Consider the following 27779-nt stretch of genomic DNA (forward strand, 5'->3'; position numbering starts at 1 on the left):
TGAAAATTATAATCTTATTTAATTACCCTTAAAATACTGAAGTTACTTGAGAATGCAACACATCATCATACAGTGCATTACAGCAAACAAGGTTTACGTGGTCTCAATTAACGTAACACAAAGCAGAAGAATCTATACACTGAAAATATCTCAATGTGATAGATATTTTTTAAAGTTGCAATAATTATTAAAAAGCTTTCAATAAAAAGTTTAAACACATTTAAGTTTCAAAAGAATATTTTGTACATTTTGGAAAAATATAACATCTACTTTACATAACTGAAACATAAGTTATATTCTTTGTAGTTTGTAAGCTTCCATTATTCATACATTCTCTCATACATTTTTTTTTAATACCTCCTGTTCTCTGGTTTGTAAATCTAATGCAAAAGTATCACTATTCTGAGGAAAAGCTTGTTTCTGCATTAGTTTCCTGAAAAGTCCATTTGGATTTGCAAGTAGTTCCTCATGTTTTCCACATTCAAGAATTTTACCCTGGCCAAGGACTGCAACCAAATCAGCATTCTGAATAGTAGACAGACGATGGGCAATAATTAGGACTGTCCTCCCTTCCATCAGCCGGTCCAGAGCTTCTTGTACTAGGTATTCATTTTCAGCATCCAAAGCACTAGTAAGAAATGAGAAGCGGGGAGAGAGAGGAGAGTATTTGTTACTTTAAGACAGGTTACTTTTGTATGCATTAGGCTTATTTTGCTAAAACTGCAAATAAAAAAAATGAAAACTATTGTTGGTGAAGATGAACCAATGGAACTGCAGCAAAGTTTCATGAATATGCTCAGTATGCACATCCAAGTTATAGGCATTACATATTCTTATATGCAAAAATATGCATGGAGAAATTACACTAATTCAGTGAAAAAAAATTGTTACATTGCAGTATAATCATCTCTCTTTTACACCAAAACCTTCATTTAAACTAAAGATACAAAAAGCTTTAAGTAGATGTTTCAAAATCAAGTTACATATTAGAAATTAAACTCCATGAAAAATTACAACACAGTACACCACCTATCCTTCCTACTTTGCATGAACAGCTTTTATCACAGGTCTAACCAACTCACACATTCTAGAAACCATATTCTTTTTGTGGGTAGAGAAAAATAAAGGGCTAGATAATTTGTGCAAGAGCACGCTAAGAAAAAGAAGAGAAAATACTTCCCAAACCTGAGTTTTACAGATAGATAGTTTCTAAGTTTCTATTTATTTTCTTTCTTACCTTGTTGCTTCATCTAACAGAAGAATTTTAGGATTCTGAGGAAGAAAGTAAAATTGCTTATAATAACAATTAGGTAAGTTCCAAATATTTGTATCAATAGAGAGCAGGATTCATGCAGCTTAAAACTCCAAGTAAGTGTAATTACTTCATCAAAAGAACTGAGAGTTGTTCAAAACACTACTTCTAAGAAGTCTAAATGCTAAGAGGACAAAACAGAAACAACACTCTCCCATCTTCAAAGTTTCCACACCAAAGTAACAATAGTATTATCTGATAACTATTTGAAAGATACAAACTAAATGTGGGAGACTATTTTTAATGCATACTTGTCAGCACTGTGGTCAGATGTTTAATTTCTTATTTACTGCTCTTACATGGACCTTTTACAGAGGCTCAGCTACCCACTGCCCATAGTCAGTCCACTATATAGAACTTAGTTACAAAAAATAACAAAAACCTACCAACAAGTAGTATTTCACCCACAGATGAAATATGTAGTACACAAGAACTAGCATTTAAGAACTTCGCAAGTAAATAATAAAAAAGATTGCCCGCACTCAAATCCCTAAGCAGCTTCTTCTGAATTACAGTACCTAAACTGCCTTTATAAAGTTCAGAGTAAAAGATTTAGACTTTATCTGGAAAAGAAGGGTCTCCGCTACACCCCCAATCACCAATACATCAACTACTCATTTATTTTTTACTACTCCCCCCTCCTTCCCCCCCCAGTAAAGTCTCTACTCCCATGAACTGTACTTGACATGAAATGCAATCAGCTTTTCAGCATTTGTGGTAAAAGAGAATTGGTAATATGAAAATTTCCCTGTAATCTAGAAGAACTGGGCATGCCAGGATGCTATAGGGACCTGCACAGCTTAACCTGACTGTAACCTAGTTTCAGCAAGGGTCAAAACTTTCAGCTGAGCATCAGCACCAAACTGCCTCCCCATGAAGCCCCGTGTCTGTCCTTCAACCAAACTCCCTGTGCTTCTGATCCTCAGAAGCCCCCTCAAATTTGGGCAGCACAGAGCATACCCTAAAGCTAGATCCATGACAACTCTTGAAGAAAAAAAACCACACAAAATTGTGCCCGAAATAGTATCTTGTCCCAAATCCAGACCAGCTCCCCTCAAAGCCAAGACAGGGCAACTATCATACTAGTAAACTGCAACTTAGAAAAATCAACCCATGAATGACAGAGTTCTGAACAGAGACAGAAGTGTCATATATGAAGTTTACTAGCACCACATTCTTAAAGTCCTCCTTCATCCTTGGCCTGGTCTTATGAAAGTGAGCCATTATACAATGATTTACCATCAGTCTTGGCAAGAACTGTCAGAAAACATGACTGAAAGATGGGAAGAAGCACTTACATAAGTAATCTGTCTTTAGTTAAACCTCTCATTCCTTTCAAACTTCTTCATTAATGTAAAAGATAGCATTTTCTTTCTAAAAATATTTTTCCACCTCTCCCATTGAAAGACCTCCTCCTTTTTAACCCTTTCTGCCTCTCAAAAAAAAACCAACACCCACAACCAAAAAAACCCTAAAAAAATCAAAATAGCTATTTGGGTGCTGGCTTACCTTGAGCAGAGCTCGAGCAATTGCAATTCGTTGCTTCTGTCCACCTGGGGGAACAAGCTCAGTAAATTGAAATAGGAAAACAGATGTGAAGTAATTTTAACTGAATGCCTGAGCTGGGCTGAGTTAGGTACATGTACTTTGGCAGGCGGGGGGTGGTGGTGGTGTGTGAATGGAGATGATGGTGGGATTTTTTTAATGTATTTATTTTTTTTTTTAGTACCTATGGCAGGCTGTGACTTGGAGAAAAAACTGGTAACAAAAAATAATAGAATGTTTACTTCACTCTATAGCATCAAGTTTTTTAAAATAAGCAATATAAAGATGTACCTGAAAGCAAAATGCCTTTTTCTCCAACTACAGTGTCAAACCCTTTTGGAAAGTCTCTGATAAAACTAGCGGCATTAGCTATTTCAGCAACCTTCTGAATCTCCTCTGCCGTCACAGTAGAAGGATCCTCTGCGCCATAGGCAATATTTTCAGCAATAGAACAGGAGAACAGAATTGGTTCCTGATAAATCAAAAAACGTAACTAATATGGTAATCTGTAATTACATGCATGTATTGTCTATGTCTCAAATAAACTAAATCCCATGCACAAGATCCAGCATTAATTCTTTTAATATCTATACAAAAGAATATATAAGCTAGAATTAATTAAAAACAAAAAAACCCCACCTCTCCTAACAAAATGGGCACTGAAAACCAAATTAAAAATAACTGGCTTTTTTAACTAACAATACATAACATAACCCTCAATTCCTAATATTTGAGGAAGAGTTCAGAAAGAGCTATTCATCCAAACATCAGAAAACCTCCCTTTGTACTTTACTACATATCATAATCTGCAACAATGATGATTCTTCTCTTAATCTCTACACAGATTTCATGGCATTTTGTGCATTTAATTTATGTGAAAGGTTAAAACAAAGAAGAGGGCTGGCAGATAGGACAAGTGATGCACAATAGGATAATGTCTGAAACAAGGTAAATCTGCTCTGTATATAAAATAGACATGCTATAGTATGAATACCGGTATCTCCTACTGGTAACTCAAGTGGAATACATACATTCAAAAAGAAAAATGCTAATGTGCCCACATGAAAATAATCTTTGCACAAAGGCTTTTGGTGGTATTATTACATAAAGGATATGTTTTGAAATGCAATATATACCCAGTTATCCTTATGCTTTTAATCAGAAAAGTTAACCTAACAGTTAACGGCACTGTGAAGCATCTGGGGAGATGAGGGAAGGAACATACATATTTTATTTGGTCAAACAAGTTTATTTTTAAGAGATCATTGAACATCTCCCTGTACTTCCAGAGTTTGGGGGTTGCTAGGGAGAGGGCACTACAAGAGTAAGTGCCAACAGTGCTGTATTTTCATGCTTTGCTAGTGGAATTGTGTTTGCCTGGAAACAACACAGAGCACAGGTCAGTTTTCAAATGGTTGTGTAAAACATGATTGTGTAACTTCCATTAATACAAAATGTCATTAAATGTTAAGCTTTCTTCAACAAATCATAGCAAACATCAAGATGGTCATGCCTATACAATTTGCAACAATGTACTTTCCAGTCTCCACATGCATATTTTTCTTCTAAGCTAACGCTTTGGATCTCTACCACTATGTAAAAACAGGCTATAGAATAATGGGACTAGCTCTCAGTCTTATTTTTAGAACAAAGCACGCACAACAGCAGTTATGGTGAGATGGAGGGATTTCACTGAGAAGCAAGATCATGTAGTTTTAAAAAGAAGTGAGGCACAGCTAGTTAATAACACAAAATTATTCACTTAGAATTTTTTTTTTTCTTCCTTACCTGGCTCACTGTTCCAATCTTTGTCCTGAACCACAATGGATTTAACTGACGGATATCAAAGCCGTCAATGGTGATAGTACCTTAAATGAGGAAACAGTCAAGTGTGTTGGACAAGTACTAAAAGAGGCAGAAAAAAAGAGCTGAGAACAACCCCCGAGGAATCACATACTGGTGCGATCAGAAACGCAAACCTCTTCAGGCACCACCATAAGGTAACCATACAGCCCAGAGTGAAGCACAGTGTATAAATGGAATAGTCACATCAGGACCTCAAGAACAGGAACCCTAACTGTTTATAAGGTGTATCTGAAATGTGAAGTATCAATTGTCATGAATGAGCGCAACACACAAAACATACCTGAGATAGGATCATACAGCCTCAGCAGAAGGGATACAATAGTTGATTTCCCTGCACCACTTGGGCCAACCAGAGCCATAACAGAGCCAGCTGGAATGGAAAGGCTAAAATCTTTGAAAATTGATGTTTCTGGACGTGTCGGATATGCAAATTCAACATCCTTGAATTCCAAAGCACCTCTGAATGTGTCTCTGCCTAATGTGATTCCCTCTATGTGACAAAGAACAAAATACAGAAACGTGAACAGAAACAAATATCAGCTCAGCCCTCCTAGAACTTGCTTTACAGACACCCAATGGAAATAGCTATCTCCGTGTAAAATCTAGGGATAGCCACAATTCCAGACCACAGGGATTATATTTCAGCCATGACTGAGGCTGTGTGGTACTTGTTCCTGAATGCAATTTCAGGTTGCTCTACAGCAAGAGGCAGAATTTGCATCTTGCTAATACCTAACAACAAATAATGTTCATTTCTAATAGATATTCTAATAGAATTATCTGAACTTTTAAACATATTATAAACAATTTAAGCTTTGTCAATTAGGAGTAATGAAATAAAATGGCATTGTTGAAGGCCAAAGTCCTGTTGCCATAGAACACATGCAAAAAGATAAACACTGCAAATCACTTACTGCCCTTTCACCAAGGCACAAGTCACCTAAAACACCCTCCTCTTTGAACAAGAGCAGCTCCCTCTCCACTACCTATTAACTGGGTCGCTTTTAAGCAAAAGCTGTCACCAGAATAAAGTTACTGCTAGGTTTGTTGTATTAATGGCATTTTTTTTTAAATTGAAAGTATATTTATTAAATTCAGGACAACAGTGTATTCAAAGACCAATCAGAGGCATAACTCTTATGCAACCGTTCACTGAAACTAAAATTTCATTTGTGAAATACCACAACAAACCATCATGAATGAATGATTGCCAAAGTTAAATAAAACCAGCTTATTTCTGGAAGGCAACATTTGATTTAAATGATTATGTTAAAAGAACAGCAGTACTAGAAAAATAAGTAAGACAAAGGAAACCAATTTTTTCAAGCCCTGTTAAGTCCCAGTGACACATATCCATACAAAGCAAACTAATTGGACAGTGGTGCTGCACTCCCAAAGGTCTCACTGACGAAGTTCCTACCCATTTTGTGAAAACTGGCAGCAGCAAAGCAACATCCAAGTAGCATTTATTCCTGCTAAAAACATGCAGCTCAAAATCCTTTCAGACACAGCACATGGTAACTAGCCACAGCACACGGTAGCACATGCCCCTGTTTCATTAAACAGTAACTGCGGGTAGGAAACAGACACCCATCAGCAGCAATCAAGATTTTACTAGTCCTGCTGTTGCTACAGCAAATTATTTATTTTGCTTTCTTTTTCCTAGATCCCCGCCTCTTCTCCAAGCTTTCTATTTAATGGTAGAAGCATAGAAATGGCAAAATTTCAGCTCCCTTCCTTGCCTTTAATCCACAGACATAAACACTGTAACTCGCTTGTTACATAAAAGCACCTCAGTCTGTAAACCTCCCTTTAGGAAAATAAATTTATTTGATAAATCCTGTCCTAGAAGCCTAATCCTTACTATTACCAAAGTAACAAGTAATAGCTTATCTTTATTCTCAGTTCCAGTTATTGCACAGTCCATTCCCTGGCCTGAAACACTGAGATCTGCTGCAATACAGGAAGTCTGGTACCACAAGTCCTTCCTTTATATATTACTGTAAAAATATCTAAAAGCTATATACAGGATTGTGCTTGTTTCTTGTTTGGATTCTAGATAGAGGAAAAGATGATATTGTAATTTGTTCCCAAGATATCATCACTAACAACAGCTGGAGATTTGTGAAAATAAAACCTGTGTAGCCAAGAACAGATGTTTCAGGTAGGTTTGGACAGTAGAGAAACAGTCTCTTGGCTTTATTGCCTGAAGAGCCAGAAATCAATTTTAATTGGGTTTTGAGACAAAGGTTTATATCCTCTCCTAATGTATTCAGTTTACACTGAAAGGAAACCTAAAAGAAGCTTTCTGTAAGCCTATGCTACATGGACTTCTGAAATTTTGCCTGATTTATGTTCCATCTATAAAATAAAGATTGTTTTCTACACGTCACTATAGGTATAATTAAGCGATCCATTAGCTGCAGTCGGAAAGACAACTTCTGCCCCAATACTACTGCTTACTTTGCACTGGTACCACTGTAAAGATGACCACTAAAATAATCCAGATTAAAAAAAAAACCAAACACATCGAAATGATGATGAAATCAGCAGTTGTACTAGGTCTCTGAAGGGCACAGCAAATCACAGTGTGGCACTGGATGTCACGGCAGGAAGGTTAAGATGGCTTCATTGCTAAAGAGTGTGCAGCTATCCCTTCATCAGCCAGCTGGTGGTCACCTTTTGGACAAGTATCTGCTATTCTGCTTCCATCCACTGGAGACAATAGTACCTTTCACTGCCTAAGTTAAAGCCTATGCAGATTGATAAGTATCCTACAGACAGACCTGCAGCTGAGAAGACAAATGAGACAGAGGCCAGACTGTGACTTGGTGTCCATCAGATTAAGAACTCGAGGAATTCCAGTGCAGGGAGACAGAAGCAGAACAGAAATTTGAAGAACAGCATTTCTAAAGAACTCCTCTATAATAACCAATGCAAAAGATAAAATTCCATTCATTCTGTGTGCTGCGGCAAAGCAAGCCGTCAGGACGCTGGGCTGCAGCACCAAGGGCATCACCAGCAGAGAGAAAGAAGCCATTATCCCACTCTACTCGGCACTCGTCAGCCACACCTGGAATACTGTGTTCAGTTTTGGTCCCCGCTATACAAAACAGATGTGGACAGGCTGCACCGAGTCCAGAGGAGAGCCACAAAGATGGCCAAAGGCCTGGGAAGCCTGCCGTGAGAGGAAAGGCTGACAGAACGGGGTTCGTTCAGCCTTGAGAAAAGGCGGCTCAGGGGAGCCCTTATCCCCGTGTTCCAGTATTTAAAGGGTGGCTACAAAGAAGATGGAGACCCCCTTCTCACAAGGAGTCCCATGGAAAAGACGAGGGGTAATGGGTACAAGTCTTCCTGGGGAGATTCCAATTGGACACAAGAGGAAAACTTTTCACAATGAGAGCAATCAGCCTTTGGAATGAATCTCCCCAGGGAAGCGGTGGATTCCCCAACATTGGACACTTCTAAGATCTGGCTGGACAGGGTGCTGGGCCATCTTGTCTAGACCGTGCTTTTGCCAAGAAAGGTTGGACCAGGTGATCCTTGAGGTCCCTTCCAACCTGGTATTCTACGATTTCATGATTCCCTAAAGTTAGAGCTTACTCAAAAGATCTCTTAGGTCTGTTGGATGTTCCTTTCTGACTCTTCCCCTTAGAATAACCCTTACAATGTTTCCAAATTACAAGACCATATAAAACTCAAGAGGCAAACTAGTGTTGACAGCTCACCTGGACTCTGCTATATTGCCTTTCTTAACAACATAGAGAGCTGGTGAACACTCATGTATGACTTTTGCTTAGTGGGATGCAGCTGATTAAATAAAACAGCAATTCACACTAGAAGTATCTTCTACAAGCAGCTCACTGAACAACTTTGATGGATACAGGCAAATGTTCTTTATACAAAATATACTGGAGGGCATTGTCTAGCTTCTGAAGAATAAAGCTGTAAATAAAAATATATTGCCTGAAGTAATTTATTTACTATATTAAAATAAAAAAAATTAAATTAAAATTTACTATATTAAAATATATAAAATATATTAAAGTATTCAATATTCTAAAAGTTTAATTATACTATTTAAATAATTAAATATTATTTAAATTGTTACTACTTTTTTTTTCTTTAAATGTTATTATATTTAAATTTTTATTTAAAAGGCAGATTTACAGATGAAGTTTCTGTTTTGGATTTGACTCCTGCATCAGCAAGCTTCCATAAAAATCTAACACCTCTTGAAGGTGAGCATATTTTTCTATAAACATACTAATAAAAACAGATGTGACTTCAGACTCACAAACCTATCTTTAGGCCTAAAGCAGCCCATGGAAAGAATTTACATGTGAATGACTGATCCGCCACAAAATTTGCTCGTCTCTCCTCACATTTCCAACATCAAACTTGATTAATATGGACACTACCTCCCCTTCAAAACTTCCTTGTTCCCTTAGAACACTGCAGCTGTATGAAAAATATTATGCCCATGTTACCAGGTCAAACGCTACAAGCACCTAACTAAGAGACTGCCTAGTACAGCAGGCTGGTCACACAGCAAAAGGCCCGTCACTCCATTACCCGTAGGTGAATTAGGTAAGCCATGTGCTATAGTGGCTCCTTGCCCCTCTAAAAGGAGGAAGAAATGTGGGCGGTGCTGCTGTGAGGAGAGGTGCAAATCGTTCCAAATGCAACACCTGCTGTACCTGCACATCCACACTCTCCCAAGAAGCAGGACTCCCCACCCCTTCCTTCCTTTCATTTCCCAGTCATGCCTCAGTCCCCCACTCCCACTGCAGAGCTCCTCAAAAATTCCATTTGGCACGTGCTGCTGAAAAGCCTCAAATGGTCTGTGCTTGCAAGTTAGGTTTCAAATCAACATGTCTTGCTAAGGAACTGTTTTCATGGATCAGTATGAACTATTTAAACTGGAGAAACTCTTAATGAAAAACACCTGGTTTCAAAAGCTTCTCTTTTCAGATTGTTACTTTCTTAAGCCATTAGAGATGAGCATGCTAAACCTCCTAGTGGAAATATGAGATACAGCTGTCTCAGAGCTTCTTCCCCCCCTTCTTTTAATTACTTCCATTCTTTTCACTCTAAAGCTGATCCAAGAGAAAGTGGTGATGACATCAAAGAAATATTCCAAGAAGCTAGAAATGAGCATGTCCTCAGCCACATAACTTTTAAAGTAATATATTTAAAAGCATATTCTCAATTAATTCAAGAAGAAAGAAAAAAACCACCAGATTTTCAGCTTCTAAAATTTCTGATTAAAGGAAATTCTCATCATCTATTTCATAGTTAGGAAAAGTCAGAAGAATTACCACTGTATCTAGTTTCTTTCAAAAGAATGTAAGTCAGTACTACCTTCAAATATCACACACATTCTTCTGAAGTACTGGTGACCAGTAAGAGAAAAATCAACTTATGAGCAGTAACAAACCAGGGACCCACCATTAAATGTAAGCTGGGGCTTCCTTTCAGTGAGTTCCCACAAGCGTCCACCAGCACCCAGTCCTTTCATTAGCTCAGAATAAAAGGAACTCAGACCTAAACAAAAAGCAGAAAAGTATTATGCATCCATAAGGAATGGAAGACATAGGAGACATAACATTTGCATTATACTTTTCATCACCAGCACTGAAGCATGAGATGTGTAGGGGATTTTTTACTCCAACACACTATCAGACTTGTTGATTTAAATCCTATCTGCTTTCACTTGAGAGCTACCAATAATCCCTATTCACCATTCTCATTTATCTCTGTGAAACAAATCGTTCTGAAGAAAAAAGAAGAAAATGGTAACGCACTTCAGCTTGCATATACTCAAAAGCAAAGCAACTCATCTTCATTCATCTGTCGGGAAGAACAGCATCCAACTTCAGAGAAACAGCCTTGCATACAACCAGCTATATTTTCAAAACTGTTCAGTAGAATGAAGCACTCTGAATGCCCTTCTTTGTCAGACAGGGTTGTACTACTACAGGGGAGCCTGGCTGAGTCCGCCACGTGGGAGGGAGGGCACAAAACCTAAGACTAAACTGATGCTTGTGGAGAATGTCAAGGAAGGCAGGCTTCTTGTGACAAGACACCTTTACTTCAGAGTCCCCATGAGAATGAGCTCTGTGCAGAACTATATTCTTCAATAATCTTAAGTACAATTTAAAAAGTTTTATAATTCAATGACATTTTATCAGTTTCTAACCTTATTTTTCATTTATTTAACATTAATTTATCCCACATTTTCAAAGTGCCAGGTATCAGTCTGCTGACCAAACTCGGATGATTTAAGCACAGAAGAAATGGTTTTGGTAGTTGGAATGGGTGCCACTGGAATTTTGATATTCAAGGAAGCAGGTTTTGTGAATTTTGCCTTCAGGTGCATCTTTGTGCTTCCCACGATATCAGGCTTCATCTTAGAAGAGTACAGATGAACTGCACTGTCCTGTGGGTCTATCAAAAGTAGCAGACTCATTTTAAAGAGAAACCCTTCCAATCAGCTGTCAAACTTCAAGTACCTTATCTTCATTTTTGCCTGTATGCAGTAGTGAAGACTGCTCTGTCAAGAAGATGAACAGTTTGTTTCTGGGCCAGTAGATTACAGAGTCTGAGCTTCAAGGAGGAGTCAGTCAGTAAGGAAAAAACAAAAGGTTAGCACCAGAGTGTAGTGCTCTGCTGGCACTTTGTTTACTCTTCCAGCTCAAGACACCCTATATTGAAGTACAACTAAAATCTACACACTTTTCTAAACAAAGTATGTTTAACACAGACCCACGTATTTTGTAAAAAATATAATACCAGTATTACTTCTTTACACATTATACCAAGTATCTTAATTTAGACCCAAAGAAAATGAAAAGTAATATGTATCTGTCACACACAACATTGAAAAAAAACCCCCAAAAATAACCTCTGTATTCCTTTGTGAAAATGGAAGGTTTATATAAAGTTATATATTATTAATTTCCTTAACTCCTCAGGAAAAAAAATTAGGCATGATTTCTTGAGAAGATCATTTGGAAAAGACTTTTTAAGAAAGCCAGGTCTTTTAAGAGCTTCTTCCCTCCCGCCCCCATACTGACTGAAATGCTTTGAAGTGAAGAAAATCTAATTTCTCATTCCATACCTCCAATGCTTATTCCAACCCAGAAAGCATACATTAGGAAAGATGAGAGTTCACCAACTGTCATGTAGGCATTGCCCATTAGTAATCCACCTTTGTACAAGACTGAGAGGACAATTAAATTTCCAGAAAGGCCAGTCTAAGGAAAAAGAGGGAAAGGCAGATTTTGTCATGTACACCTTAAATTTCACCCTCTAAAATATTGTTTCAGATTTTTCCTTCTAATAAAAGAATTCCCATACTATGGCTATCTAGATTTTTAGAGGACTGAGTTAAATTTGAACAAAACCAATTCTAAAGCAAAGCAATCCAAAAGCCAGACAGACATCCAGTGTCACTGCACTACACTATCCAACACACATTCAAAGAGCAAGCAACACATTTTTGTTTTTTTCTCCACAATGGAAAGGAACACCGAACATTCTTAACCATCACTAAAGGAGAAGAGCCTGCAGTTATTCTGCAGTTTTTGAATACTATTACACAAATTCATTGCAAGCTGTTATGAAAAAATAAAACCCCACCCTCCCTCCCCAGCTTCCTTTGCATCGATGCTCATCTCATCAGAAAGCCAAAGCTGTAAAACGCTAAGGGTGGGGAAGGTTTTCACTCCTTTATTTCCCTGAATAGGAGGTATGGGCTCAGGTATAGGGCACAGGGTAGAAATAGAGCTTAAACTGGTTTTATCATACCACTGTATCTTGAGGTGGAGTTTCACAGCAATTTAGACTGATTTAAGTTCAGTCTTCCCACAGTTTGATGTAGGTTCTGTTTGCACTCAATTCATCTACTTGCAGATTTATAAGTATTTTAATGAATTTTAAAATAATTGACACTTGGCATAACATGGTTGGTTTACTTTCATCCAAAAACACTTACTGCTCCAAAGAAGCCTGCCCGAGCTAGTGCCTCTTTTTTAGCCAGTTGTAGCACATAATCAACTTTATTTGCATATTTCTCCATTTCAGCTACTTCTTGCCCAAAAGCTCGAACTGTTCTTATGTTTCCAATACGCTCTTCAGCTAACTACATTAAAGCAAAGAAGAAAACAAATGCACACAGACACACAATTTAGAACGTTCATATTACAGAACATTTGAAAGTTAAACCAGTGTCACTAAGCTAATGTTCACATACATTCCTTTGGATACCAGTGGAAAATTTCTCATACCCTCCTCTCCCCCCTCACTCCTTTTTTTTTTTTAAATTCTACTATGTTAAAAGTAACCTGCATGCCCAGGCAATTTAAGAACTTTGAGATTGCCTTAAGTATTAGCAGAGAGAGAAAAATATAAAAGTAGGGTCAAAAAAACCCACCTTAATTTGATGTGAACAACACACATAAGAAAATTATTATTCACAATAACTTGCAATAACAATGTGGCAAGGGGAAAAATTAAAAATATTCTATTATATGCTAAATCATGCAAGAAAGACTGCTGTTATTTCCTGAAACAATTCCACTCACTTGATCAAAGCAACATTGGGAATTAATTTAACTCAACTACTAATGTCTCACTTCAACTCAGTATTTTATTTTTAACTGCTAAACAGCAAAGTATTGATTCTAAAATTAACTCAACTGTAACCAATTATTTTGTTACATAACCATATATATATATGGTTACCATAACACTGTAATGGTCTTACAAAAAAGAAGGCCCCCTTTTGTGAGTAAAAATACAATATAAAAATGCAATTGTCCTTCTTCCATCCCTCATTCAACATGAAGATTTGAATGGGACATTAAAATTGCTTGTTCATGTGAAGTCCCACACCTGGCTCACAAAGGCACGAGCCTCCCTTCAGCACAGGATGAGGAAGATAAACAGAAGACAGCTAATCTTCCTTTTGCAGAGTCAATTTGCAAAGTCCTAACAAAGGACATCTCAAGTTTAAAACAGCTGACAACTGTGGTTATTTTAACTACATGTTTCCTAATTATATTTCTGTGCTTTTTAATAATGTTTCCCCACCCTCAGCCTGTGAGGAGGTCACTATCACTACTATTCTCTGCTAGCACTTTGCTATGTGTCAGAGCAGTCAGCAACACAACAAAGGCCCCTCTACAACAGCCTCTTTAGCTACAACGGCTTCCTCTACTTTCCTCCCAAATACCTGGCTATGTGCTGAGGTGCCCAGTGAAGTTTAAGAAATATCAAGCCTCACAAACATTCAAGAGCTGACGGTAAGGTCAAACATCAAAAATTAATTCCAGAGAAGGATTTGCTAGCAAAGTTTTCTTAAAAAATGGATCCATTAGGATGCTTCCGATGGTTTCAAACTCATAACCATGGTTCAGGTACCAAATTACACAGGACTTCATAGGTTTTTTGTTGTGTTTTTTAATGATCTCACAAAGCTAAAGCCTAATCCTTTCCTATATTTCCAAATTCTCAACATCTGGTACCTCCACATGATATTGTTCAGGACCACCAAAGCATGGTTGGTTTTGAGATCTATGAATAAGTGTTACTGATGTTTACCTTTCATACTATTCAGGTGCAAAACTACAGGCTCAGCATGGCTCAGGGCAATGAACAGTACAATTATCTTCAGAAGATCTGTAACTTCAGAGATATTAACCTAAATACACTAGAGCAACTTTGATGTTAACTAGAAAGCATCTGTTAAAACATTACCTGTGTTGCTTCCGCAAGAGAATCTTGGGTCATTTTAGTAAGTTTTCGCAAGTATCTTCCATAAATCACAGCCAGGACAGCCAAGGGTGGCACAATGCTCAGAACAAACGCAGCAAGGCTGGGAGACACAAAAAACTACAAGAAAAAGGTATGTGTTAGGGTTTAGTGTTCAGATTAAAAATAACTGCTGGAATACTGGAGTGCAACTTCCCTTGCTAGAGTTTTCTAAAGCTAGTAGGATTGTAATTTAGTGCTGCCATGCTTTCATTTATCATATTTTCTTTCTTCCAGGCAAAATATCCATTCTTCCACAGCACTAGGGATGTATCCTGTGGTTAGAACAAAGGATTATAAGCAAAGTGGTCTGGATTTCATTTCTAGCTTTCTCACTGGTTCACTGTGTGGTTTAGCTGAGTATTTTAACCTGCCAGTAAACAGGCCTACCAGGAAATCTCTTGGGGATGAAAGACATAAGCTATTACATAGTTGCTAAAGCACTTTCCCAACTTTTAAATAGATGGTGTAATACAGTAAGTTTGAGCGGAGAAATATCATACACTCCTTGTGGGTAACCAAGGAACAGATGGAGTCACCTGCGCTCCCTACACCCATAAATGTTCATAACCTGGAATAATGGATATATTTAATTTACTTTTTGTTTACTGTTGCAACACCTTATCACTTGTAACAACCATCAAAGCTCCTAAATAGGTTATTTTCATTAGGTTTACTGAAATTAGATCTAATGTGTTTTCATTTCATCTTGAAATCATGAAAAGAAAAATCTCTAGAAAAATTCAAAATCAACTTAATTGACAGGTTTTATAATTATTTCATAATAATCTATTCACTCGGGGCAAGCTTTTATAGTCCACCTTTTAACACAGTATCATGGCAGTATTTCTGAGCAGAATGCCTTACATAAAGCTATTCCATTTAATTTATGGTAAGATAAAACCTCAGACTCTTATTTGCTTAGATAAATACAGAAAGCCATAACTCTTATCAGTGACCAAGTATTAAAGCTTTAAAGCTTCATAGTGGAAACTCTTCACAGTTTCTAATAACTGTCAATATTGGAAGCTTATTTTTATGAGGAGAATTTTTGCTGTTTTTATCTCCAAGTAGACAGCAGAAATGACCCGCTTTAAGATAACTGCCACCAACATATCTTTTCTCAGAATATTGTAACAAAATTAATGCCACAAAAAACATCAAGGCAAGTGAGATTTTTATGTAGATGAACTGACCACCAAGGAACATTAACTGATGCACTGCACTTCAACGGATTTTACAACAGTCCCTTCACACCCTATTTTACCTACAGCCATGGGAATGTTATCACTGATTTTAATATCTTCAGTAAGAATAGAGTTAAGCTATTTGCCTCCTGTGCTTTGCTTGACAAATTCAGGCAGCAACAGTAGTTCATTTCAAACCTTCATTCTCAATACTTTGGCTTGTGACTAAACATCAAGTGGCTACAGCCACATCATCCATTGCAATGCAGTACACAAAAGTTATTGTGGATAACCAGTGAAATACACTTCTATCCAAGAACACATAGCAGTTTCTGAACTGAATCATATTCATACATTACCTAACAGAACTGAAACAAACTCGGAACTACAGGAGGTGACAAGCAGGGAAGAAACGACCTTACCATCATTCCAACCCCCACAGATGCTTGTGCTCCTGCCCTGAGCCCATCTGAAAGGTTTTCAGTCACCGAACGGCCCAAAAGGGCTGTATCTGAAGATAAGCGGTTTATCAGCTCTCCTGTTCTGGTCTTGTCAAAGAAAGCAGTTTCTTGCTTCAGAATAGAGGAGAACATGGCTGTTCTCAAACGTTTCACAATTCTTTGTCCTGTCAGAAACAGAAGTCAGTCAAGCACGGCACACAAGACTTTACACAGACACTGACAATATAAAAATCAGAGGATTATGTAGCACTGAACAAGTCACATTACAGAGTTTTAATATATCAGAAGAGAGCAAACTTGAAGGTGTCATGTAACAGTAAATAAAAATGAACAATTATTCCAACGTACTTATCTTTGCACTATTAGTTTACCTTTGATCTGGTAAAAAAAAGCTACTGATTCTAAGAGGATCTCTCAGCCAGTGCCAAGAATTTATTTCAGATCATTAGATTAGATCCTCACTCTGTGAAAAGAGATGACTTGGTACCCCTTTTTGCCTCTGTTCTTACCTGCAGTCTGCATGAGGTAGACACGAACAGCATTAGCAGCAGCACCACATAAAAAGATTCCACTCAGCAAGGCACACAGGCTGGTCAGGCTGTCAGTGAAGTCTTCACTGGGATTTGTATAAATAACGTCAATAACTTTCCCCAGAAAGAAAGGGGCTGACATGGTAATGACACTGGAAACTGTCAGAAAGCCAACAGCAGCTGCAAATCAACATGGAAAAGGAAACGGAAATTACTCTGAATTTGCAAGGTTATTAATAGCACATATGAAATAATTTTTCAATTGAAATGTCTATTAAGCTTGTGAATGCCAGTATTAAATAATCAGCACTCTTAGGTCCAGTTCTGAATGGGATATTTTAAGTCACTGTATAAAGTAACTTAGGCAAGGCACATTTTCAGAACCTGAAAGCCTCTGTATACTATGACAGCCCTGCAATTGCCTCTCTTGTATAACCTTCTACACCACCATCCAACAAGGTTAACTTTTCACAGATGTCATCCTTATGGAAAGTTTGGTAATTGTTATTGTTCTCTATCTCATGCATAACCCCTCAACTCCTGTTTGGTTTGGGTTTTGTTATTCATGCTTGTTACTTCCTTGTTAAAGCTTCCACTTTTTTCTGGAAGGTAACACTGGACTGAAATAAAGATCTGATTTGAGAATAGTCTAAAACATGCAATTTTATTGGGGAAGAAAACCCAACAAAAAAGCATTTGATTTACTCTTGACTGGCAAAATTTATATAATTTGTTTTGGTTTACGCTTTACTGTTGTTGGTCTAAAAGAAAACTAGCATAAGTTTGAATTAGAAGTACATTTGCTGATGAGCTCTTGAATTCCAGTTGCAAGATCACCCATGGAATAACCTGTGTAACTGTTTGAAGCTGTTATCACAGAGTATGAAAATCGCACTGGACCAAGACTTAGCCTTTTAAACTTTAATCTACAAAGAAATTTCTTGAGCCAAGAACACAGCTTGATTCTGAAAAGGCAAGCCAAACTTGGAAGGCTGAGAGCTAGAAAAAAAAACCATCTTAACTGAAAACTGAACAAACTTGATATGAAAACCACTGAACCACAACAAACAATGCCATTTATACAGCATAGTTTTCCAACAACCAACCCCACACTTAAAGTAACATTCACAGGATTGCTAAAGGAAAACTACTAGCAGGTAATGCCTTTAAAGGGAAAAAGACACTGTACTGAAAATCCTGAAGTTGCCCGAGTTTTAGTTCCATTCTGCTGAGCTTCTTGTCTCCCTTCTACGACGGACAGCAGAGAGCTCCCCAGCAGCACACTGCTGTAAGCAATACTTCTAACATCTCTCACAGATGGTTTGATGCCTCTTACCACCTCCACACGCAGTGGAAATCTTTGTTTCAGTTTTCACTTGAAGTGTAAATACAGGTGTGCATTTATCATGAAAAATTCAGGGTACAAAACCCGTGTACCTGCCACCACCTGAAGCAAACGCTTCTCTGCACCTTCACTGCAGTGCCCCAGAGCGGTCCTGAGAGAGCTCCACACACTGCCCAAACAAGCTTTAGCCTTGCCCTTGCACCCAACCTGCAGCCTGTGGTTCTTACTCAAGATTGGTTTGTGATCTTTGCGCTGTATTACATTCAGGCCAGTACGCATGTGAAAGATAAAGGACTCTTTTAACTTGAAGATACAGAAACAATAAGAAGCCAGAGCAGAAAAGGAAAGGCTTCCTGCTGCAAACTTACGTGATCCATGCCATAGCCACATCTCGTAAGCATATTATTTAGGAGCTAAAACTTGGTAAAGAATGAGTGACCTCATTAACAGGCTGGCTGCATTGGTGTATTCAAGATATGAAACATCAGGAAAAAATCCAACAAAAGCCAGGTCATCTCCTGTCAGAAAAAGCTGGTCTGTGAGGAAGCTGGAAATGGTCAAAAGCATTGCTTACAAGCACGGTGCTGCATGGCAGCTCAGTCTCCACTGATCTAAACAATCTCTCAGTTATGGATGGAACTGGACATAAGAACTGTATATATAAATATTCACTGAAGGAAGAGGACCATATGGCTAAAAATCTCATATGTCTCTGTCTAGCGGTACAGCCTTCCTGGCTTGGATTTACATTTGGCTCTTCTTCGTTGAAGCTAGCATGGGTTTCACTTCCAACAGCCTTAACTGAACTAAAAGCAACACGAATTCACAAAACAAACTGAAGGCTACTAAACTACTCAAACATTAGACAAAGTGTCAATAATATATCAGAGTAACACAATCCTGAAGATGCTTATATAATCCAGATGTCACTTTTAATCTTCCCCTTAAGCAATATATCTGTCATTCTTAATTTAACCACAAATCACATGTGAAGTAAGGTTCCCTAAATGAAACTCTCACTTAGATTATACCAGCAGAACAACTAGAAAATAGTACAGATGCCAAGCTGTTGCTCTATTTCTTTGGTTTTAAACTGTTGACTAACTGAAGAAACAGGAATCAGCAGTCACTCTATCACCTCATTCAAAGAAGAGCTGTCATTGTGATAACTGGCTAAAGGGAGGAGTACGAGGTGTTCAGCAACCAGATACGAAGACATTTCAGCAATGATGAAGGTTGTTACTGACAGAAAAAAGGGCAGAGTAAACTTTATAGTAATAGTTTCACATAATTCTCTGGGTAACAGAGTAAGCTACGTCTAACAAAGTAGTGTATTTTGGAAGCTTTGTTTTTTAAGAGTAAATCTGTTTTGTAGGCTATGAGATGAAAATAAAGAAAACATGAGGCAGATCAGTGGAGCTTATAAAACTAGGGCTACATTGAAGTGGCAACAGAAGCAAAGGCAAGGCAAGCTGACTCCAGCAGCAGCTGAGCAATCCTCTTGGAAACATTAGGCAAACATTTTGCTTGTCTTCTTGCACAGAAATACAGATTGCTGCACAGACAAGGTGATGCCTTTATCACTTTTAAGATCAACATGCTCTCTGTTAAAGCTAATGTGGACTTGCTTCTTGACAGCAGATCCACAACTTCATTTCATGGTAGATGTATTTGGGGGCAATGAACTGGTCACCAACTGATAAACCAGCACATTTACAAGCAATAACTCGGCAGAGCTATCAGAAACCTCTCTTCGGAACCTGGACTAAGTGCCTCCAAAGAGTTGTAAACCAGTTTTCTACATACAAGACCACCACCAAGAGAGTGAAAATTTCTAATTTTGCTGGTTCTTACCAGAGCATCATTCTCAGCCAGTACAGTATGTGGAAGTGTATAAAAGCCAAAAAACTGCTTGCAAGCCTGTTAGAGAAAGAGCTGTTTTAAATGGAAATCCATAAGGATTTGATCTCAGATGAATCAAGATCCCTCAAGCCAATCAGGGATGAACAACAGAAAAATGAGGTGATGATGTCTGGCAGTGCATGGTAACACAGCCAACAGGGCAAAGCAGCTAGCTTTCACTATTCAGTAAGATTATGAATGTCATCTCCCAGAAACTTTTAAGTATTTTACTAGTTTCACTTGAAGATCAGGGCTGGCAGGTCAGACAGCAAGCTCTGTGAGAAGTACCCTCCTACCAATAACTGCGAATGTCTGTCCTCTACCAGTTGTCTGTGCAGTTTTATTCTAATGTATAATGACTTCTTTAGCTTAACCCTGAATTTCCACAAGGGTATTTGAAGTGACAAAGTCTACTGCATTCTATCATATGCATGCACAGAGATTGGGCTCTTCAGCTGTTATTTTGTGGGAGAAAGATGCACTGATTAATTTTATATTTATTGGTTAGGTAAAGTCCATTTCCGTTTGGTGAACCCTGGCCCACAAGAAATTTGTTTTGCATCAGTATAGGGAGGTCGAAAGGCTAATATCAACCCTGTGATGAGTCAGTTCTGCAAATACTTATTTCAAGCTAGAATCACCTTCCAGAATACACTGTGAATATTTAAGGATGCTCTGTATAGTTTTAGGTATGAGTGGTGTGGTTTTCTTTCTGTGTTAAAATTCATACATGATATCTGGACTGCACTATTATTATGCAAGAAGAATCTTTTAGAATCGTCCTCCTTACATTATTAAGAACAACCGTAATACCGTCTTCAGAAAAAAATAGAGTTTGTGTCTGCTGGCACAGCTGTATACTGGATTCCCAGTGCACTTTGGAAAGCTGCTAGCTTTTTCAGTGGAGTTGTCTTAATTTGCAGGTATTGTCAATATATTAAATCTTGCAAGTTACTGTTTCCAGTGATGATCACAGTTTATAGAAAATCATTACAGAGGTTTTCTGTAGACAGTTTGATGCGGTTATTGAATCTGTGGTGGTTTTTGTTATTTTTTTAAGCACAAAAGAGCAGTTTAGGTTTTCAAATGACAAAGACTGTTTTCTTTGGTACAATACAGTTGCACAATTTACTGAAAATATCTTCAAGACAGCTCATGCAAAGGCTGGTATACTGTGGGTCATCTGACTGACCAGGACTATCCAAGTTTGGAGAAATTAACAGTTGCAGAAAATTACTGTGGGACAGAATCAAACAAGAGAGACAGACAATGCCTTTGTGATGATATCTCAAGAAGATGACCAGTGTCCAGGGTTTGCGGGACACAGCAAGATACCAGCACAGGAGCAAGCCCCAGAGTATCAGCTTGTGGAATTCCTCATGCTCAGAACACGATGCAAGTTATGGAAAAAGTCTATCACCTCAAAAGCCTGCTCTTTTGAGTCATGAGGTGTTCACAATTGACATAGATCCTTGATAGCTCCACAGTGAGGCTCCTATGATCAAACAGGACAGACCTGCCAGGAGTCTTTTGCCATGGAACAAAACATCAAGAAGCCTTTGCAGAGTAGACTATAGAGGGTTTGTCAGAAGAGCTGTCAGAGAAGATATTTAATAACAGAAGTCCCCTTCCAGGCAGAGGAGAGACAGTGATCTGAGGAAGCCCAAGAAAGGGAAGAGCAAACAAGACTGCCACTTTGCAGAGAAGAGGAGGAAGAAGCGGTAGCAAGGCACGCAGCCTGACAGAAGGCCTAGCAGAGCTGTGCAAAACCTCTGCTCGAAAGCAAAGTTGGAGGCTTGACTCTGTAAGCAAGTATCTTCACTTTCTCTTGAGAAAGATTGTATCTCTGCTTCACGAATTATTATCCATACATACAGTACCACAAACTAGTCTTTTTAAGACACCTAAAACCAGCTTGTTGCAAACAGGCCTGTTTAAAAACCCATTGAAATTTTATTTTTTCACACTTTTTTTGCCATTGTGGAAAATACTTGCAGATCTCATCACCCCCACCCCCCCAAAAAAAAATATAAAAGCATTTCAGGGTGGGGAGAAAGGAGAATGCTATCATGCTATCTATTTTTAAAAACTTACTGTCCTATCAAAACCCACAATAAAAGGATGGCTCATATAGCTGAGCTAGAATCCCCTGAATGTTTTCAGCAGCTTGCCTGGACTACTGTTTCAGGAGAAAGCACTAGTCTGTAGCCCAGATACAGCAGAAATATAGTATTTTCCTGCTTTTCTGAGTGAGCTCTAATAATTTCTGTATTTTGTTACAACATGTTAAAATAGCATAAAACATTAATTATGCACTCTTAGAGTTCAGTTTGGAGGTACTTAAAAAACAGAATTCCTTTCAAAGTATTTTAAAATTTCTCTTGTATTTTCTCATGATAGTGATTTTCCTTAGCCATAAAAATCAGCCAAGTTTCTCATCACCAATTGTTGGAAAGTAATAAAATAACTGTAAGTTTGCAAGAGAGAGTACAGCTTCTTAGGCTGAGACATTATTATAAGCACCTAACTGATCACAGTGGCCAGCAGCTCCTGTTTCTGCAACTTCTTGCTTAAGTAGCTTCATTAACAGTTCCCCACCAACTTAAGATAAGGAACTGTCACCAACTAGCCACAGAAAAGAAAACTTTTTGTGGTGAAGCTACAAGGCTGTTCGGACCTTCTGTGAGTTTCATGCCAAACATCGACAAAATCAGAAGAAAAAACTATGTGGAGAAACAACAAAAAAACCCATGTAGCCTATTTGATTTCTACAAAAGGCACACCGCACATGAGAAAACAATCAGTGTTACCTTTGTATATACCATACATATAGGAATTATGATTTTAAAACCACAAGAATTGCCTGCAGAAAATTCAAGTTAAGTGTGGTTGTTGAGCTGCTTTCAGATGAGCAGAACCACTTTACAGTAACTACGTACAGCAACAAAAACCAGCGGCCACGCACATGGACTTGAGAGGTGAACTCAAATTTTGGCCAGAGGTTTCCCAGCTACTGGGTGACAGAAACAGCAAGATTTACAAGACAGGGGTCCAATGCAGGTTCCAAAGAGAAGGATATTCTAGCGCTTGTAAGCCCTCCCTCAGCTCCCACTAGCTTCCTTCCCATTATGCACAGTACAGAACTAATGTGACTCGCTGTCAGGGTTGGAATGGGTGTATGAAAACTGGTTTTTCAGAGAGATACCACTTGCCTGACCTTTAATTAATTTTTAAATGGCAGGGGGAGCATAAGTGCATGGATTATCAGCGCGTGGATTGCCTGCTGATGTTCAAACTCACACTGCAATGCATTCAAGAGCAAAAGTTTCAAAACTAAACCATTTCAATGTTACTACAAACTAACTACTACATATTATCTGCCTGATTTAATTTCCTAAAATAACTGAAGTTTTCAAAGATACTCCTACTCAAGTAATTGTACAAGTATAAATAACCAAAAGCATGATGTTCTAGCAGCAACACTCACAGCTGTGTTCTACATTTCTATCTGCATCTTGCACAGAAGAATTCAAGTTGCTTACTACCTCAATCATTCCTAAGCAAACGAACTGTTAAAATAGTTTCTCAGCTACATTACAAAGAACACACCTAAAAAGCTCAGGTAGTCTTAGGCACAACACTTCATTTTTATTTTTTTTCTATTGCCTTTCTTTAAGAATTGTTCTTACAGCCATTTATCCCCTATTAGAAACTATAAAAGATAAATCTACAGCAATCCAGTATTTCACATTCAAGGATGAGAAAGCGCATCACCTGGTATAACTTTAAAGAAAAATCGTATTATGAATAAGGCAGTGCTCATCTGATTTCATGGCAAATTTTAACCTACAGCAAAACAGCTATTACAAATTATGCCCAAGATTCTAAAATAAAACTTCAGAAAATAACATTCCTTGCACATCCCTAGAGATCTGTGTACAAAACAAACCTCGCTCAGTGTGCACAGTGTTATACAGGCAACAGGCACACTTTGCTGTCGGATTAAAAATTTCAGAGTTCCTTGTGCTTACTTTACAATTCAATAGAACTATTGTTCCTTCAAGTGTGGTTTGGATAAAGCGCAACAGACAGATTCTCACAGGGAGAAACAAGGAGGCAGGAGGAAATAAAAGGGGTTATTTTGAAAAAGCATTTTTGTGGCCTTACACAGAGAGCAATTTCAGCAATGGCCCTGTCCTCTTCCCCGGGAACTTAATTTAACTGAAGACACAGGTTTACCTGACCTGACTGCACAGAATCAGCCAAAGAATTCCTGAAATTACTTCCCTCCTTTGTTAAACCTGGGAGGTATTACAGAATTTACAAACGCCTAATTTCATTACACAAAACTGTAGCCACTAACAGAGTGAATTCCCATGGTAGTATTAGCCATCTTTTTACCACTGTAAATAACAACAAGAAAATTTAACACACATGTCCCGTTTATAATGTATTCCCGGCTCTACAAGTAACTGGTCATGAAACATGGAACATATTACACTGATATATTTTTTTTTTGACAGTATGGTATTTGGTACATTTATTTTCATTCCCAAGAGCCTCCAGAGGGTCAGAACATCCTTCCGTGAGGAAAGCATTGCAAGAGGTGCTGCGTGCCAGCACTGCCAGCACTCTGGAACTCCTGGCCAGACCACACCACTTCGTCCTGAGCCAGCAGATGGTAAAGAGGCCCTGTGTACAAACAAGATGCGACCATCTCCTTTGGTGCAGCCACAACTAGAGCTGGTCACCTTCACCTCTGTACCTGCACCTCCTCAGCTGACACCATTTCTTTATGCACCAAGATGGGTGAACCTAGTCTTGGCCAACTTCCTCATAAATCAACCTCTGCTCCCCAGGCCTCCACTGCCATCACTGCAACTATTTCACCTTCTGCCACTGTGAATTTCAATGCCCAACTGCAAGAGCGGACCATCGCAACCTGTGCCACATGGAATCACAGAAGAGGTATGTATCACTTCACCCTACAGTGGTAATGCTCTACACCTATGTTACCAACTACTGGTTATATAAAAATGCAAAAGATGCGGAAAAGTTCAACTTTCTTGCAGAACAAAACAGCACCTGTAAGCCTCAGAAGAGATCCCACACCACTTGATCACTGGTTAAGTGGACTTGAAGAGGAAATTACATGTTTTGCTCTTGGTTTATTGTTTCATACAGTGAAACCATTAACTTTCGTCTTTCTTTGAATGCAGGAGAACCAGAAACGCTGAGTTTTTAAGGACTAGTTTCTCAGTACAAAGATGCAAGAGGAACAAACCACAACATATTTTAACATATTTTAGACACAGTGGGCAGATGTGATTTCCCTACAAACACTTACAAGGCATTTTACCAGTATTTGTTATTCCTGCACTCTGTAATGACCCAAAGTATCTTCCTTGTGAGCTTTTCCATCCTCCCACTTAGTTACAACAACAAAAGTTTTCTTTTAAGTAGAGTGTCAATTAAGAAGAAGAATTTTACATAAATTCACTCCTCTCCCAGAACCAAGACCAAGAGGATGTTGAAAAGCAGTTATTATATTTGAATATTTTTTCCATCCTAATGATTGAGTATCATCAAATTGTACTGGTTTTTCGTTTGTTTTTGTTTTGTTTTTTTAACCTTCAATTTAGACCATTTTGTTATCTCAAAAGAAAAAACTGCATGTACCTAATCTTTAGTAACTGTGATGTTTTTTAACTTGGATAAAACCATCATCAGACAGCACACAATACTAACAAGTATACCATACCCTGCCTGTGATAAACAAGTTGACAGCAAATGCCAAGTAAAGGGAACTAAATTAAGTTCTCAGTTAGAAGCCAAAGACTCCTAAAAGCCATCCTTAAAATAACTGATTAATTTGTTTCTATTTCAATGGGAAAAACAAATAATTTTAAAATCAGCAGGTGATCTATCTGATCAGACACTCCACCAAAATCTGAACAGACTGATCAAAAGTTACTGGCAAAAGGCTTTTTACATTTTAGTTCATAAGCCAATGAAGAAAAATAATCCTGAGCAATACTGAAGCCTTACTGAACATAGTGCCTTTTCACCCTTCCATCCAGCCCTGTCCCATCAATTTTCCCCTGCTTTTATTCTGCATGCCCAAGACAAAGGTATTAGCTGCATAAAACAGCTGTTCACAGCACAGAAATCATCCTTTCTTATAAAAACTCATTTGGATCCAAATTATTTTGGCCATGTAATGCCAACGCGTAATGAAGCTCTGTAACTATTGACAGTGAATAAAATCTTGTGCAAAGTATTTTGTATTTCTTAAACCACCTCTTCATGCCTAACTCACCTCTTTTCTCTCCCACACCATTTACGCATTCCATAGGGACGAACCAAGTTTTTGCAAAGGCCTACAGGCCACACTACCATGACAGCACACATGCTATCCACCAATAAAGGTGTTTTTTTAAAAAAAAACAAACCACACAATAATTTGATTGTGTTTTCTTACTAACAACTATCGTCCTACAAGCATCCCATGAACAGCAATGTCAAGAAAAGTTTGTTTCTACTTTGCTGTTGATACTATCACTGTTAAGGGGGCAATTTATACAACCATGGTGTTTGACATGGAGACACTAAAAAGAAAGAAATCATTTTCAAAACATCTTACAAAGGTTTTAGGCAAGAAATTCTTGTGAGAAGGAACTCCAATTTATTTCCTAAAAAAACCCCTTAGGATTCCCATTTTTACTTCATTGCATGTGGTCTCGGGCCAGAGTTCATTCATTGCAGCCACCTGCGGAGCCAGCGCTGAACACGTACAGAGGCACTAACCAACACCACCAGCAACACCGGAGTTCTGTAACTTCCAAAACTTTTGGCTTCCCTTCAGAACAACAACAAATTAAGAGATGGCAAGGCGAGGAGGTGGGGAGAACGCATGTTTTTAGCTTTTTACACGTATCAAACGCTCGCTCAGAGATTTCACGGTGCGCTCTGACACTGCCAGATGCGCCGGCTCGGCAGGGAAATGCGACCTTCCCCGCACCGCGGCCGCTCCGGCTGCGCCCCCGCGCCACAGGCCGGCACCGGAGCGGCGGGGCGAGACCCACCCCCCGGCTGCACCCCCGGCCCGCCGCACCGCTCGGCCCCAGGGACCCTCGGGCGGGGCGAGGGGAGCCCCGCGGCGCCCCGCCGCCCCCTCCCCGCCCGGACAAAGCCCCAGGGCGGCCCCCGGCGCGGCGGCGGGGCAGCCCCGGGCCGCGGCCGGTACCTGTCAGTCTCCAGCGCTCGGGGTGCGCCAGGGCCAGCAGCCTCCGAGCCTCGAAGCCCGGCGGGGCGCCCGCAGCCCCCCGCGGCGGCTCCGGCGGCTCCGCGCCCGCCGCAGCGCTCAGCGAGCGCGGGGCGCTGCCCGCCACGGGCGGGAGCAGGAGGAGGCGGCGGCGGCGGCATGACGGCGCGCCCGGCGGCCGCAGTGGCGGCGGCGGCGGGGAGGGCGTCCCGCACCTGCCGGCCGGGCGCGGCGGGGCGCGGAGGCCGGCGGCCCCGGCCACGGCCCGAGCCCAAGGGGGCGGCGCCGCCCGCCGCAGCAGCGGCAGCAGCCAGGGCAGGCGCGGCGCGTAGCCCGCCATGCGTCCGGCGCGGCGGAGCCGAGGCGGCGGCGCTGCTGCTGCTGAAGCCGGTCCCCGCCGCGCGGGTCTGCGGCAGGAGGAGGCGCTTCCGAACCGCCGCCGCCGCCGCCCATGGGCCGGCAGCCGGGGACCCGCGGCGGCCCGGGCCGAAGTCGGCCTGCGGTACGCTGATAAGGCTGCGGTTGTCGGCCTCCTCCCGGCCAGCGGGCCG

The 27779-nt window shown here is 39.6% G+C and overlaps 1 protein-coding gene across 1 annotated transcript; it reads right to left on the reverse strand.

Moving 5' to 3' along the window:
• On the reverse strand, positions 1–27779 carry ABCB10 (ATP binding cassette subfamily B member 10). The gene is made up of 13 exons (XM_055811323.1): positions 27211–27779; positions 16697–16897; positions 16149–16351; positions 14486–14620; positions 12723–12869; positions 11847–11982; positions 10175–10270; positions 5004–5213; positions 4646–4725; positions 3149–3329; positions 2822–2865; positions 1238–1272; positions 1–628 (listed from the first exon to the last, which is right to left on the reverse strand). The coding sequence occupies exons 1-13, from the start codon at positions 27566–27568 to the stop codon at positions 337–339; spliced, it is 2118 nt and encodes a 705-aa protein (XP_055667298.1). The 5' UTR covers positions 27569–27779; the 3' UTR covers positions 1–336.

Source organism: Falco peregrinus, chromosome 7 (genome assembly GCF_023634155.1).
Source record: "Falco peregrinus isolate bFalPer1 chromosome 7, bFalPer1.pri, whole genome shotgun sequence".
NCBI classification, from domain to species: domain Eukaryota; kingdom Metazoa; phylum Chordata; class Aves; order Falconiformes; family Falconidae; genus Falco; species Falco peregrinus.